The 12,994-nt window shown below is 46.5% G+C and overlaps 1 protein-coding gene across 3 annotated transcripts in view; it reads right to left on the bottom strand.

The window, feature by feature from the left end:
- Nucleotides 1–12,994, bottom strand: part of LOC119167637 (signal-induced proliferation-associated 1-like protein 2) — a 186,533-nt gene that overhangs the window by 133,377 nt on the left and 40,162 nt on the right. For all 3 annotated transcript variants that reach the window (XM_037419144.2, XM_075865990.1, XM_075865991.1), the window contains exons 3-4: nucleotides 10,641–11,288; nucleotides 7,082–7,284 (exon numbers count right to left, since the gene is read on the bottom strand). In XM_037419144.2, coding sequence (XP_037275041.2) covers nucleotides 7,082–7,284; nucleotides 10,641–11,288 — 851 coding nt within the window. The remainder of the gene's footprint in view (nucleotides 1–7,081; nucleotides 7,285–10,640; nucleotides 11,289–12,994) is intronic.

Genomic DNA, 12,994 nt, shown 5'->3' with positions numbered 1-12,994 from the left:
AATGTGGTGCCTAAAAATTTTGACCTTTAAAACAGGACAAAGACCTTGAGATTAGCATGAGGCAGCGGTGAAACAATTCAGAGAAGAAAGGTAAACTTGTGTACATTTCCAGGCTGATATGTCACACTTTCACTATCCGTGCTACTGAAATACAGTAAACCTAGCTAATTTGAACTCGGATAATTTGAAATTTCGGTTAATTCAAAGAACTTCTGCGGTCCCGTGTTTTCCTATGCAAATTTTACCGGATTATTTTAACAGCCCGCGGGGTTTTATATGGATAATTCGTAATTCTGACCGGCAGCAACGAACGTGAAACAGCCTTCCGGTGAAGCTTATCTCGGAGGTCATAATAGTTGGAGTACCGGAAACGGGTTAAAATGCATTTTCCGTTTCGTGCTTTCGACGTTCGCGATTTTCTACGTTTTACCGTTTTTCGTGCATTCCGTTTCACATTTTTCACGTAGCTCGCATGCTTCCGACCATTAGTCTTGTTTACTTTGTCTCCTATGCCTGCTTGTGTCACCTGCAAAGTCCTAACTTCTTTTTGGACTCACCATGCCAAAGCACAAGACGCTGACGCTGCAGGAGAAGGTGTCCCTGATTGAGGCGGTTGAGAAGTCGACATGCACGAAGACCCAACTCGCCGAAAAGCACAAGATGCCCCTGTCGACGCTCTCGACCATTTTGAAGAACAAAGTAAAGTTGCTTGAGAGATATGGAAAAACGCATTCATCAAAGCGATCAAGGATTCGCTACCCAACCCACCCGGACGTTCAGGTCGCTTTGATGAAGTGGCTGCAGCACGCAAACGTAGCTAGTCTTCCCGTGAACGGCACCATCCTTAGGGAGAAGGCCGATGACCTGGTACTGCGCGTTGGCCATGAAGGTTTCAAGTGCAGTAATGGTCAGTTCGTCCGATTTAAAGAGCGAAACAACCTTACATACTTGATCGTGTGCGGGGAAAGCGGCAGCGCCGACATGAACTTCGTTGACGACTTGCAGATGCGTATGCTAACACTGCTCCTTGAGAAGTTTGGCGAGGACGATGTCTACAACTTGGATGAGGCAGCCTTGTTCTACAAGATGTTTCCCACAAAAACATTTGCTGCCAAGGACACCACTGTCTCGGGGAGAAAGCAGCCCAAGGAGAGAATATCTATTTTCTTTGGTGCGAACATGTCTGGAAGAGACAAGCTTCCACTGCTCGTAATCGGCCGATCGGGTAAGCCTAGGCGCTTTGAGAACGGGTGCCTTCCTCTGAGGGATGTTGTCACGTACAGACATAACAAGAAAGCCTGAATGATGGTGGCGATATTTGAGGAATACATGTGGTTCCTCGACTGGGATTTCGCCGCCAAAGGCTGGAAAGTGCTCTTTGTTATAGATAATTGCCCGGCCAACGGGGACATCAGAAACCTGGAAGCCATCAAGATGGTCTTCCTCCTGGCAAATACTACGGCCGTATCACAGCCGATGGACCAAGGGGTGATCCTGCAAACGAGAAAGATTTACTGCCACCACCTAGTGAAGCGGGTTCTGCTTCGCTACGACATTGGGAAGCAATACCACATCGATCTGCTTGGTGCGATTTGTTTAATTGCCTTTGCCTGGAAGGAGTTGAAGCCAAAGGTGATCAAGCGCTGTTTTGAACATGCCGGGTTCTACAAACAAGGTGGCGAAAATCTTGATGAAGACTGCAGCTCGTCCAGCCTAGATGACGAGGGAGACTCGATGTGCACCCAGATCACTGACTCCGGGGACGGACTAAGCTTCGTGGAGTATTCCAGTGTTGAGACAGGTGTACAAACATCATACGCTTATGTGCATGAGGACGTCACCGACAGTGAGCAAGTCGGCGATGATGGCGACGATAACGAGCCCGCCCGTGCGCGCGCTTTGGCCAATGCCGTGAACACCTTCCACAGCTTTGTAGAGTGCAGCGGTGGTGACAGTGAAATGCTGAGCATTGTGAGCAAATTTGAGAACATGGCACTTGGGGTGGCGAACTACCGCAATAAGCAATCCATTATCACCGATGATTTACAATAACCTTTTTCTTGCAAAAAAAAAAAATTATGTGATTTCATCTTGTAGTGCTTGTTTGCTTTTTTTTTCTTCATTTCGGTTAATTTTGAAATTCACTTAATTTAAAGAATTTTGACAGTCCGGCCGGCTTCGAATTATCGAGGTTTTACTGTATATAAAACGAAGTTGCTCTGGGGGTTACCTATTCTTTCTGTGAAAAAACATTTGTGTGCAGATGCACTGGAATCGCTAGCAGTGCATGATGTCCACGAAGTTCCAGCATGTAACATCAATGTCAAGTTGAGAACTGTATTGACAGACTACAATAACTAAAAAAAAACACTGCGCAGTTGTAAAACGAGATAGACAAACAAAACAGCAAAAGTAGCGTTCCTTTTACCCTCTAGATTACTGTAGTTGTCCAGGTGCACTTTAAACCTGAAAAATTCTAATTTGAAATGGCCAATAGCCCGCTATCTAAATTCTAATTTGAAATGGTCAATAGTCCTGTATCGATGCCGATAGGCACGAACAAGAAGGTGTTCATCACCCCGGCCTTCTGTAGAGCTCCAAGTAACAAAAGGGTGCCATATGAGCTGTTCAATTTGCCTTAACAGTACATAAATTGTTAAAAGCAGCATTACTCATGTTGATTATGATAATAAATTTGCTCAAGTGGTGCAATTGCAACAAAGATAGAAAAGTACAGTAAAATCTCGGTACAACAAACTTCAGGGGACCAGGGCAATTTGTTCCTTATTTCAAAAGGTGGTTATAATGGAAGCCCGAAAATTAACCATATATACTTATTTTCAACTGACCAATTTGACTTACATTTACAACAATGGGTCCTTGAACTTGTTTTTTCCGATAAAAAACAAATGCGCAAGTGAACACCAAGAAATGCCCGTTTCTTTAAAAAAATTTGATTTTTAAATTTTTTATGATGCGTGCAGCATAATTTTGCAGCTCGAAGGCCTCCAGCTCATCCACTATCGCCACTTTCTTCTTAGCGAAAACTAATTTCGTTTCTTCGTCACAACCTCAGATGAAATAACTGTATTAGCACCGCAGCGCGAACACCGACTTGCTTTGTGGACACGATAAGTACGGTATTTACTCGATTCTACCGCGCCCTCGATTGTAACACGCACTCGGTTTTCACCACTAAAAAAAAAAAAAAAAAAAGTAAGACATCGATTGCAACGCACACCCATTTTTCTCGGCCCGCACAATCACGCTACTCGGGAAAATGACTCCTTTCGGGAGCGTCTTCCGTTTAAATATGAGGTACGGGGGAAGCTTCTGCCTATCTGACATGCAACGGAGCATTGCCGTCACTCTTGTTTTACCGTGGCCCGATGTCAGCATGCCAACTTGCTTCGCCCCCTTCTCGACGGTTGTGGTGCCAGGCATGTCGAAGTAAAGAGGCGTCTGATCGGCATTCCCGATTTGCCCAAGCAGGTAGCCGTTATTGTGTCGCAAGTTTAGGACGAACCTCTGAAAACTGTGAAGCTTTTCTTCGTACTCCTCCGGCAAGTTTTGGCGCATGCCCGTTCGCTTTCGGAGGGAAAAGCTTGTCCTCTTCATAAAGTTAGTTAGCCAGCACCTGCTCGCTTTGAACTGGCTCCGCGTTAGCCCTTTTTCTAAAGCTAACTGCATAGCTTGCACTTAGAGCAGTTCTGTCGTCACGGGCTGCTGTGCCGCTCGCTGCTCAAGCACATACTCGGCAAGCAGCTCTTCAATTTGCGGAAACCGACCCTGCTGTGGTCCGCTGAAGCCTTTGCGTGAATCTTTGACAATCTTCTGCTTTTGTTTCCGCCAGTCCCACACGCACGTTTTGGGAACTCCGAACGACCGCGATGCGGCCCGATTTTCGTCTGTTTTGGCACACGCCATGACTTTTCTTTTAAAAGCGCCATCGTGGTGCACTTGTCGAGTTTTTGGAGCCGGCCCTTCCATGCCGTCGATGCTAATGAACTACAAGATGACGAACTCCTCAGCACACGTACGAAGTGCCGCACTTGGGAAATCCATAGGCAGAAATGGCCAACGTGCCATGCCAAAGCACGTAGGGGGCGGCCATTTTGGAAATGCCGATGGCAATAGAATGACCGTATTCATTTGTTCTCGCGCTCGATTTTAACGTGCATGCGATTTATGAACTCGCTTAACCGGAAAAAAGGTGCACGTTAGATTCGAGCAATTACGGTAATCACAGAAAAGATGAACACGACTGACAAGGCCTCCTCATAGAACACCTATACCCCTTTGGCCTCCAAGATCACATGTAGAAGTGACAAAGATAAGAAAAACCCAAAGTGTCGCGGCTGTCATCGCCTCTTCCTTAGAAAACAAAGAGCTAAAAAAAGTTTCTCGCGCTTGCTTTTCTGCTTCCTCGCTGTATCAAGTTTTCCTTGCCCATGCTTTCTGCTCCGCAACTCCCACTCTGCCCTCTGCCTCACAGACCCTGCCCTCCCGTGCTGACCTTGCCCCTCGCCTCTGCCCTTGTAACCCTGCAGCGTCAGCATTTCAATAAAAAGGAAAAAAGTTGTCACTTGTTTTTTTTTTCTCTCCACACTGTTGCGCATTTCCCAAGAATCAAGGCTTACGTTCGCTGTGTTGTCTGCTTGGGTACAGCTCCGTTGGTCGCGACAGATTTCAGAACATGAGTTCATAGTACTGAGGCATTGTTAATTGAGTCGAGCCTGCTTATAACGAACCTGAGCGTGACGCAGCATCCGTTCGCTGTATGCCGAAGTTCGTAGTAAATAAAACACAGCTTTAAAAAAAAAAGTTGCGAGTGAAAACACAAACTTTTTTGCCTCAAAAAGTCCGTGATGCACGTGTTTCAAAGAGCAGACGCGATAAGGGCAGTCTCCAGTTCATTTAAAACGGCAGAGTGCTGGTTCGCCGAGGCCCGTGGCATAAGCTGCATAGGGCACTGACTACAAAGTGTCGTCGTTCTTGCAATCCGATTCCTCCAAATCGCTCTCGCCACGTACTTCATTCACAATGCCCAAATTCGTGCACGGTTCCGCAGTGTTGGCTTCATCATCGGCCGTAATTAAACAATCGTAACAGATGTCCCACCCGCTCTCCCAGGTCGGAGTCGACACGCTGCCACTGCAGTTCGGAAGCTTCAGGCTTGGCAGCGGGTTCGACGTCGACGAAGTGGGCCTCGCGAAAACAGTTTCGCACGCATGTAGTTGTCACCGCCGCCCACGAAATATCCACAATCTCCACAGCTGAATACCGGGACGCCCGAAGCGGCAAGTTGTCTGCCAGGTGGTCAACAGCTATGAGCAAGCGCTTCGCAACGCGGAACCTAACGCGTGGATTACGCTCAAGCCAAGCGGTCACACTTTCGACGTTTTGTTGAGCAGCAGGAAAAAGCGTGCTAGTCCTCCCGTCGGCCATCATGACCACACACGCACACCACGCGACACACATGCCAGAACGCGTGGAACAGATCTGGGCCCGTTTCCAGTCAGCAAAATGAAACTAATTCAAGCCAGCGTAGCAGGCGTCGTGAAGCGGTGGAGACAGGCGAAAGGGTTGTGAACAAGAGAGGAGAGCAGACTTGCGAAAGAAGGGCAAAGAGTTGCAATAAAGAGAGGGAAGGATGCAGTGGGAGAGCGACTTCGAAAACCAAAACATACGGGAAGGAGGCAGGTTGGGTAGCTTGCTTGAAAGTTAAAAGTGTGGCAGCTTGGGCTAGTTGGTATGGCATGACGATAGTTATAGCGCGAGAACAAAACGACGACACAGAGACAAGACGTGTCCCTCGTGTCCTTCTTGTCTCTGTGTCGTCGTTTTGTTCTCGCGCTATAACTATCGTTTTGCTTAAAAGGTCCGCGAAACTCGCACGTCGAAAAACTTGGAAAGAGTGCCTGCGCGCGCAGAAGTCAAAGCATAGCCGCCTGCATCAGTGCGTGCGGCGGTGTTCGAAGAATCGGCGGCCGTAGTAAAAAAATTGTTCTGTTGCGCCGGCAGGTTTGCGTGGCCTCACGAACTTCAATATTTCGCGATTCCTTCCGCGCAAATTAACAGCCGTTTTCGCGCTTCCGCACGTGCACGGAAGACGTGCTGAGCTGAGTGCGAAGTGAGTGGGAGCAAGTCCTTAACACGGAACGAATCGCAAATTATCAGAGTCGGCGGGGTAGCGTACGCGCAGGCACTAGACGCAGACTATCGGATACAGTCAGTGGCCGACCATATTAGCAAATGGTCTGGTCACTCTAGGCCGGCGACGCCAACGACAGTACCAGCGATCAAAAACAGGGTAGATGGCCGACCGGTCTTCGAAAGATCTGTGGCAGTGTGAAAACACGGGCCTCGTCTGGTGATGCCGGGTGCTCAGAGTAGCGGGGGGACACAAGACGGAGGGGTGCGTAACAAAAGAGAGTCGGAGCATGGAGGAAGGAAACAACTTTCCTTTCTCCATGGGTTGGGGAAAGCGGCAACTAGAGGGTCGCAGAGCCAGGGTCGGTATTTAATAATAAGGATGTAGGGGCACCTCGCCGATGTCTGATCGGTGGTCGAAATTGGTTTCCCGGGAAGTCGGCAGATCGCTGACTCCGTTCGCTGTAACCGATCAGCGGTGCTCGGAGACGTTCGTTGTAAGTGCGACTTTGTGCCATTGAACAAATGTATATTTTCACGGTCAAGTGGACATTGTTCGTTTTAAGCAAAAGTTCGTTTTAAGTGGGGCCATTATATGTGGGCTCGACTGTATAATGCGGAGCTAAATTAGCGCTAGTTATTCAAAAAAGTTCGATATTCTGAGGTACGTAGTAGTAAAATATTTTTATTGAAACTTTTAGCAATCGGCGTGGTATTTGTTAAAAGTTCGTTAGTTTGAAAAGTTCACTAAAGTAATATTCATTCTACCGAGATTTTACTGTACTGTGTTTCACTTGATGTAACTGTCTTCTGCTTCAAAGACTGGGGAAAAATTCTACTACTGCAGTTTTAACGGCTGTGAAGAATGTCTGTGCAAGGAGTCTAAAACTACACTTTGAAGTGAAGCCACCAAAAGTTTTGATCCCACCTTTGCCGTGGAAGTGTGTCCTGTAGTAGAGGGCACCCCTGTCCACTCCATCGAGCAGGGTGGCCGGCCGCTGGTAGGGACACGCTCCATCGTCTAGGCCGGGCCTCTCCAGAATGGCAAGCCCGCTCAGACAAGTGGGCCGATGCCAGGGACCATTGGTGCCATTGTTGCGGGGAGAACCTCCTCGACCCGACCGGAGGCCCCTGCAGCGCCCATGTACAAAAGATCTTTCTTAACTGAGCATGCAGCATTCAAAGCCTCAAAAAGTATAATAAATAAATGTCACTCAGAGCGATGGGAGGCATGGGCCATAAGAAAAAAGGAAGAATAGAGCAGTGGCTCCACAAATGCTTTTACAAAATTACTAGGACTCCAAGCTTCTTGCGGCTGCTTAGGGGCCTAAAAAACTTTTGAAAAGGCTAGTCTATGTTAAAAAGCTTTCAGTAGTCATTCCTACTGCCATAAGGCGTAGGCATGCTATAGCAATGAAGAAATATGGTTGTTGTTTCTTTTTGCACAGCATGCATCAGTTGAGGAGTCATACACTAAACATAAGCTATACAAAGAGCAAATGACCGTTTATATCTATAAATGCAGTAATTTGTGTGAACTTTTTTGTTTCACATTAAGAACTGAGAGAGTTCGTTCCTGCTTATTCCTGCTTATCTACAGGTGAATCTGTTTGCCATCGCACAATAAATATTAAGGAAGATTCGCACTATTGGTGCAAAGCCTGAAGCATAAGAGTTTCCTAAAATTAACTAGAGGGGATTTTGGAGCTGCGATTGTTCAGGGACCATGGGAATAATGGGTAGTACAGAGATTTGCCTACTCCTCATGCTTTGGCTCAAATGCACTTGTGGCTTTGATACTTGCCATGTTTTCGTTTTGTTCCGAATAAAAGAGCGAACTGTTATGAACTTCGTGACCCGGTTTGAAATGATGAGCTTAAAAGGTTGATATAGTGAAGTACAAATGCTGAACATTTGCAGATTTTTGTTTTGTGACAAGGCAGCTCCAAGCCACACAGAGCCAAATGGGGCCAGGAGTATGCAGAATAGACAAATCCAGGTACTACCCACCATTACCATGCTTGCTGAAGCGTCGTGCATCGCAGCTCCCATAGACACTAGCGCCGGAGTTTCCTTTAGGGTATTTATAGAAAAATCTCTGGCCTGAAGAAAGTGCAAAGCTAGGCAGTTCGCTTCGTTTCTCTTTCCTTCTCTCTTGTTCTCTTAATCTATTTAAAATTTTTCTGTTTTACCTTTTTGATTGATTGATTTGTGGGGTTTAACGTCCCAAAACCACCATATGATTATGAGAGACGCCGTAGTGGAGGGCTCCGGAAATTTTGACCACCTGGGGTTCTTTAACGTGCACCCAAATCTGAGCACACGGGCCTCGACATTTCCGCCTCCATCGGAAATGCAGCCGCCGCAGCCGGGATTTGAACCCGCGACCTGCGGGTCAGCAGCCGAGTACCTTAGCCACTAGACCACCGCGGCGGGGCCTTACCTTTTTGTAATTCCATTTTTCTCCCTATATTTTCCTAATTTCTCTCTCTTTCTATTTCTCGCTTGCTTGTTCGTTCAAATTTTCATACGTGGTTTGTGTTGTCGCGTTTCCTTAGCCACAGCAGTAATGTATGTACTTTATATCATCATCATCAAGACACTCGAAGAAGAAGAAAAAGAAGACTCAGCTTGGCGCGAGCGCGCACCTGATATCCTACAGCTGGCTATGGGTCTTGCCTGCATAACACCAAGCGACGATGACAGCATACGATCACAGCACAAAACAGCACATGACAGCTCAGACCCCTAAAGTGCTTACTTAAAATCGGTAAAACGATTTGCGAAAACGTCATGCAAATGGCCCATAGCACAATGAAGGTCTAACATGCATTTAAAATTTACAAAATTAGCAGTGGTGTTATGAATGCCCCTTTTATTTGACGTGTCCCTGAGTGGCTGTTTTTCATCAGAATGTACCCATAGAGCCACTAACTACTGTGTTCAACTGACCTAATCACTTTCATTACGCTGAGGTATTTCAATAGAAACTGTGGGGACAGACTCTACTACTACTGCATGGCACAACAAATAAAAAATACATAACTCAACAGGACAGTCGCTTTAATGCAGACAGGAATCACTGAGCACATTTTTCCAGGTGAACATGCACAAAAAAAGAAAGTCTAAAAACAAGAGGACACATATCAACTAATCCCCTATGAAAGTTCTCATAATATAGTGCGCACCATTGATGGTTAAGATAGTAATATTCGAGGTTTCATGTCCCAAAACATGTTATGGTGATTCTTTAAACTTTCCAGAACCCTCCTAGTAGAAGGCTCTGAAAACTTGATCCCCTGGGTGCTCTAAAGTAAACCTAAATTGAAGTATACACAGACCTCTGGCCTTTCGCCTTCATGAAAATGCAACTACCACACCAGAAATTGAACCCAAAACTTTTGTTTTAACGGGCTAGGACCATAACACTTGTACCGCCACGATTGCTACAGTTTGAGGCTCGGTTTGTACAATTTACGTGCAGCTATTCTATGAAGGTTCATGCTTGTGTACTATATTGGGTTGCAATCTGATTTTACGCTCTTTCTAGTTCACATTAGTACAGTTAAACATTGTGAGTGCGTACCCGCTTTAAGCGTACAGGCAGTTAAAACATAAATTTCACTGCGCCGCTGAATTTGCAGGCACCACAATGTGCCGTGAACGGTTTTTTGTCATGTTGATAAGTGCGGAGATCAGCCGATAAGCAATTCCAACTTCCGCGCGATTGCAGCGATGACATTGCGTGTAATCATCGGCGAAAACCACCAACAAATGCGCTTGTACAACTTGTATGCGCAAAGCCTTATCCCAGAGAGCATCCCCGGCTACCTGCTCGGGTACGCGTATGGTTTAGCATAACTTTTGGCCTACTGCACGCTTTTAGTAGGCGACAACCTGAACACACTGGGGTGCGGATCGATGCTGCTTCATTTTGCAGGAGAGCATCAGCCAATGGAGAGCATCGGCCATTACCAAAACAAGGACGTCGACCCAATTTCGACGGCTTGGCCCTATTTCGATGGGCCCCGATCGAAAATTGCTCCGCCAGCTGCGATCAGAGCGAAAATTTCCAACATGTTGGTAGCTAACCGCAGACCACTGCGGCAGGAGCGAACTGCCCTTTTGAAGAATCTGATGACGACATGAAGAATCTGATCACGAGCAGTGATCAGATTCTTCATGTCGGGAAGTGTCAGAGTCAAAGTGAGAAGGGCAAAATGCGGTGTGAAAAGTGAGTTCACGACCAACCCAAAAACCGTTTATTTAGGAAATGCGTAACCTCGCTGACCTCTGGGCTAAGTGCATTAATAAGGACGAAAATTACATAGAAACATTATGGGCATAGTACCACTTTAGCTTCATGTGTATAAACTGTTGAATGAAAAGTGTAGATAAATTTTCATTTGCCATTGTACTATGAGCCACTTAAATGGCACTGCTACATCTATTATCAAATTGTATACACTGCAAGTTGGCAGACCTACCTAGACGTCGCCCTGGTAAGTCCAAGCTGCCTCTGCTGCTCTCCTCCGACCTCGTTCCGGAAGAAAGGACAGCTCAGTAGCAGCGCACTCTGCCGGCCATCCCCCGAATCCGGAACGCCTTCCACTCCATCTTCGCCAAGCCCGCCTCCAGCTCCCGCTCGTTGGAGCATGGATGCGGCAGATGCGCCCGTTGTCGTGTTCCTCCGCCTCCCAAGTATGGACGCCAGACGGCCCGACGCACGACTCAAGTTGGTTCCCAGGCTCTGGCAGTCGTAGTGGGCCAGTGCTCTCCTTCGTAACCGTTCCTCGGCCGGATCAGGCAGCGAGGGCTCGAGGCTTCGAGCGTCGGCGGACTCGCTCCGACCACCTGGTTTCCATTTGCGAAAGAGCGAGCTCTCCTGGTTTCCTCCGCCACTCGAGCTGCCGGTGGTAGCACTCACGCTGCCCGTCGTTACGCTGGCACTGGGCAGTCTACTCCAGTTCTTGCCGCGATCCCGGAGCTCCAGAAGACGCTGGAACTTTGTCTTAAGGCGCGGACTTGACCCTTCCTCAAGCGCTCCGTGCGCCAACGTGTTTGAGGCATTCTGGACCGCCGGGGCAGGGTCGAGGCGGCCTCGAAGAAACTCCTGGATGTTGGCTGGTCCGGGGCTGCACGTAAAGCACCAAAATGTCCTTAAGCTGATCTATTCTTGTTAGAGGAGATGAAAAAAGAGAGAGGTCTACTGAAATTATCGAAATGGTGCATAATTAGTGACAACAGATAGCACTTATCCCAGTAATTACAGATAACGGATAAGAGCCCTCTACTGTATCACTTTTAATAGGCTGGCAATAACAATGGTGTAGATAAGTTCTCTGCTATTCACGAAACAAAAACAAACTGCTGCATTGCAACTACACATGAGTAACCCTAGTATGAGGCGCTGAAAAGCTGATGACTGAATCAGGGCAGCTGTGACTGGTATTTCTGTTCAGCAAACTTCCTGTCAACGTGACACTATACAAGCACACTGCATGAAATGTGGCCGATGCTGCAGCTCATCAACCTTAAGATAAGAAAAATGTTAGGACGTATTTGTTTATGGCCATGGGCCGCTTGTGAGAAGTTGCGAACATTTTTTTTCATTATCACTGATCCAGCATACCCAAGCAAAAAGGACATAATGCGGGCATACTGACGAATCGCACACACCTTGTGTTGTCATAGTTGCTGGTGTTACAAAAGCCACACTGAGTCACACAGAAATAAAGGCTTGTGGGTTCCTGACCTCTTTTTGCTAAATTATTTCAAATATATTCTTAGTTGCGAGATGGCTCACGTACTACACTGTGCTTCCTTTGCAGTCTCTCGATTCTCATGAAGAGCTGCGTGTAACGAAACCTGGCTTCAGGAGCCATGAAGAATGCTACAAAGACTGTTTCTGTGACCCTTTGTGGACCACATTTATCAAAAAGAAAACTTTACTATTAAATACACATTTTCCCCAATAGCCACACAGAACTCAGGACCATCACCTTTCAAAGGTCACCTCATATCGCAGTCTGATGCAGGGCGCAGAGCAACCACTCCGAAAAGATACAAATCCCAGGATGGATTCCTGGATCAGGACTCAACATTTTATTATCTCAGCACTAAATGCCTCATTCTAAGTGAAAGGCATTGTACATGTGTGAGTTGTCTGCCACCACTACACAAAAGAAGTATAGAAGGCGACGTATAGTGAACATACAAAAGACTCTCGTTAAATGGAACCTGAAGGGACCAGCAAAATGTGTTCAGGAGCTCCACTTGCTAAGGGATGAACAAAGGTGAGATGAACAAATGTACGAAACCAATTGTGCTGGAGGCAAATCCTCCATTGAAGCAGCAGTTTTGTTACAGATTTCAGTTTACTAAGAGTCTACTCTAGATTGCATTTTAATGTATATGATAAGATGTCGTAGGTGGCTGTAGCACTTACATAATCACCAGGATTGATAGCTGCTCTTAATTTGTAATCCCTTAGTGGCCATACTAGAAACATGGCAGTGAAAGATGCCAAATGAATAGCATACAAGATACTGTCATATAATGATCACACAGTAGGGATAATCATATTATAGGTGATAAAAATTAGAGAAGAAACTAAATGGAGATTGCAGTTGTGATGTATCAAATATAGAGGCATAGGTAGGCCCAGGTTTTTGTTAACAGTGGGGGGGCCAACGAAAATCGAGGTTCATGCTATCTATATCCTCTGAACGCTGCCTTCTATACCTGCTTTTGTGTTGTGGTGGCAGACAACTCTCACATATACAATGCTTCTCACCTAGAATGAGGCATCTTGTGCTGAGGTATAAAATGTTGAGTCCTG

Source organism: Rhipicephalus microplus, chromosome 6, assembly GCF_043290135.1.
Source record: "Rhipicephalus microplus isolate Deutch F79 chromosome 6, USDA_Rmic, whole genome shotgun sequence".
Classification (NCBI taxonomy): domain Eukaryota; kingdom Metazoa; phylum Arthropoda; class Arachnida; order Ixodida; family Ixodidae; genus Rhipicephalus; species Rhipicephalus microplus.
Note: the sequence above shows the minus strand (reverse complement) of the source record. Positions and strands in the feature narration are given on the sequence as shown.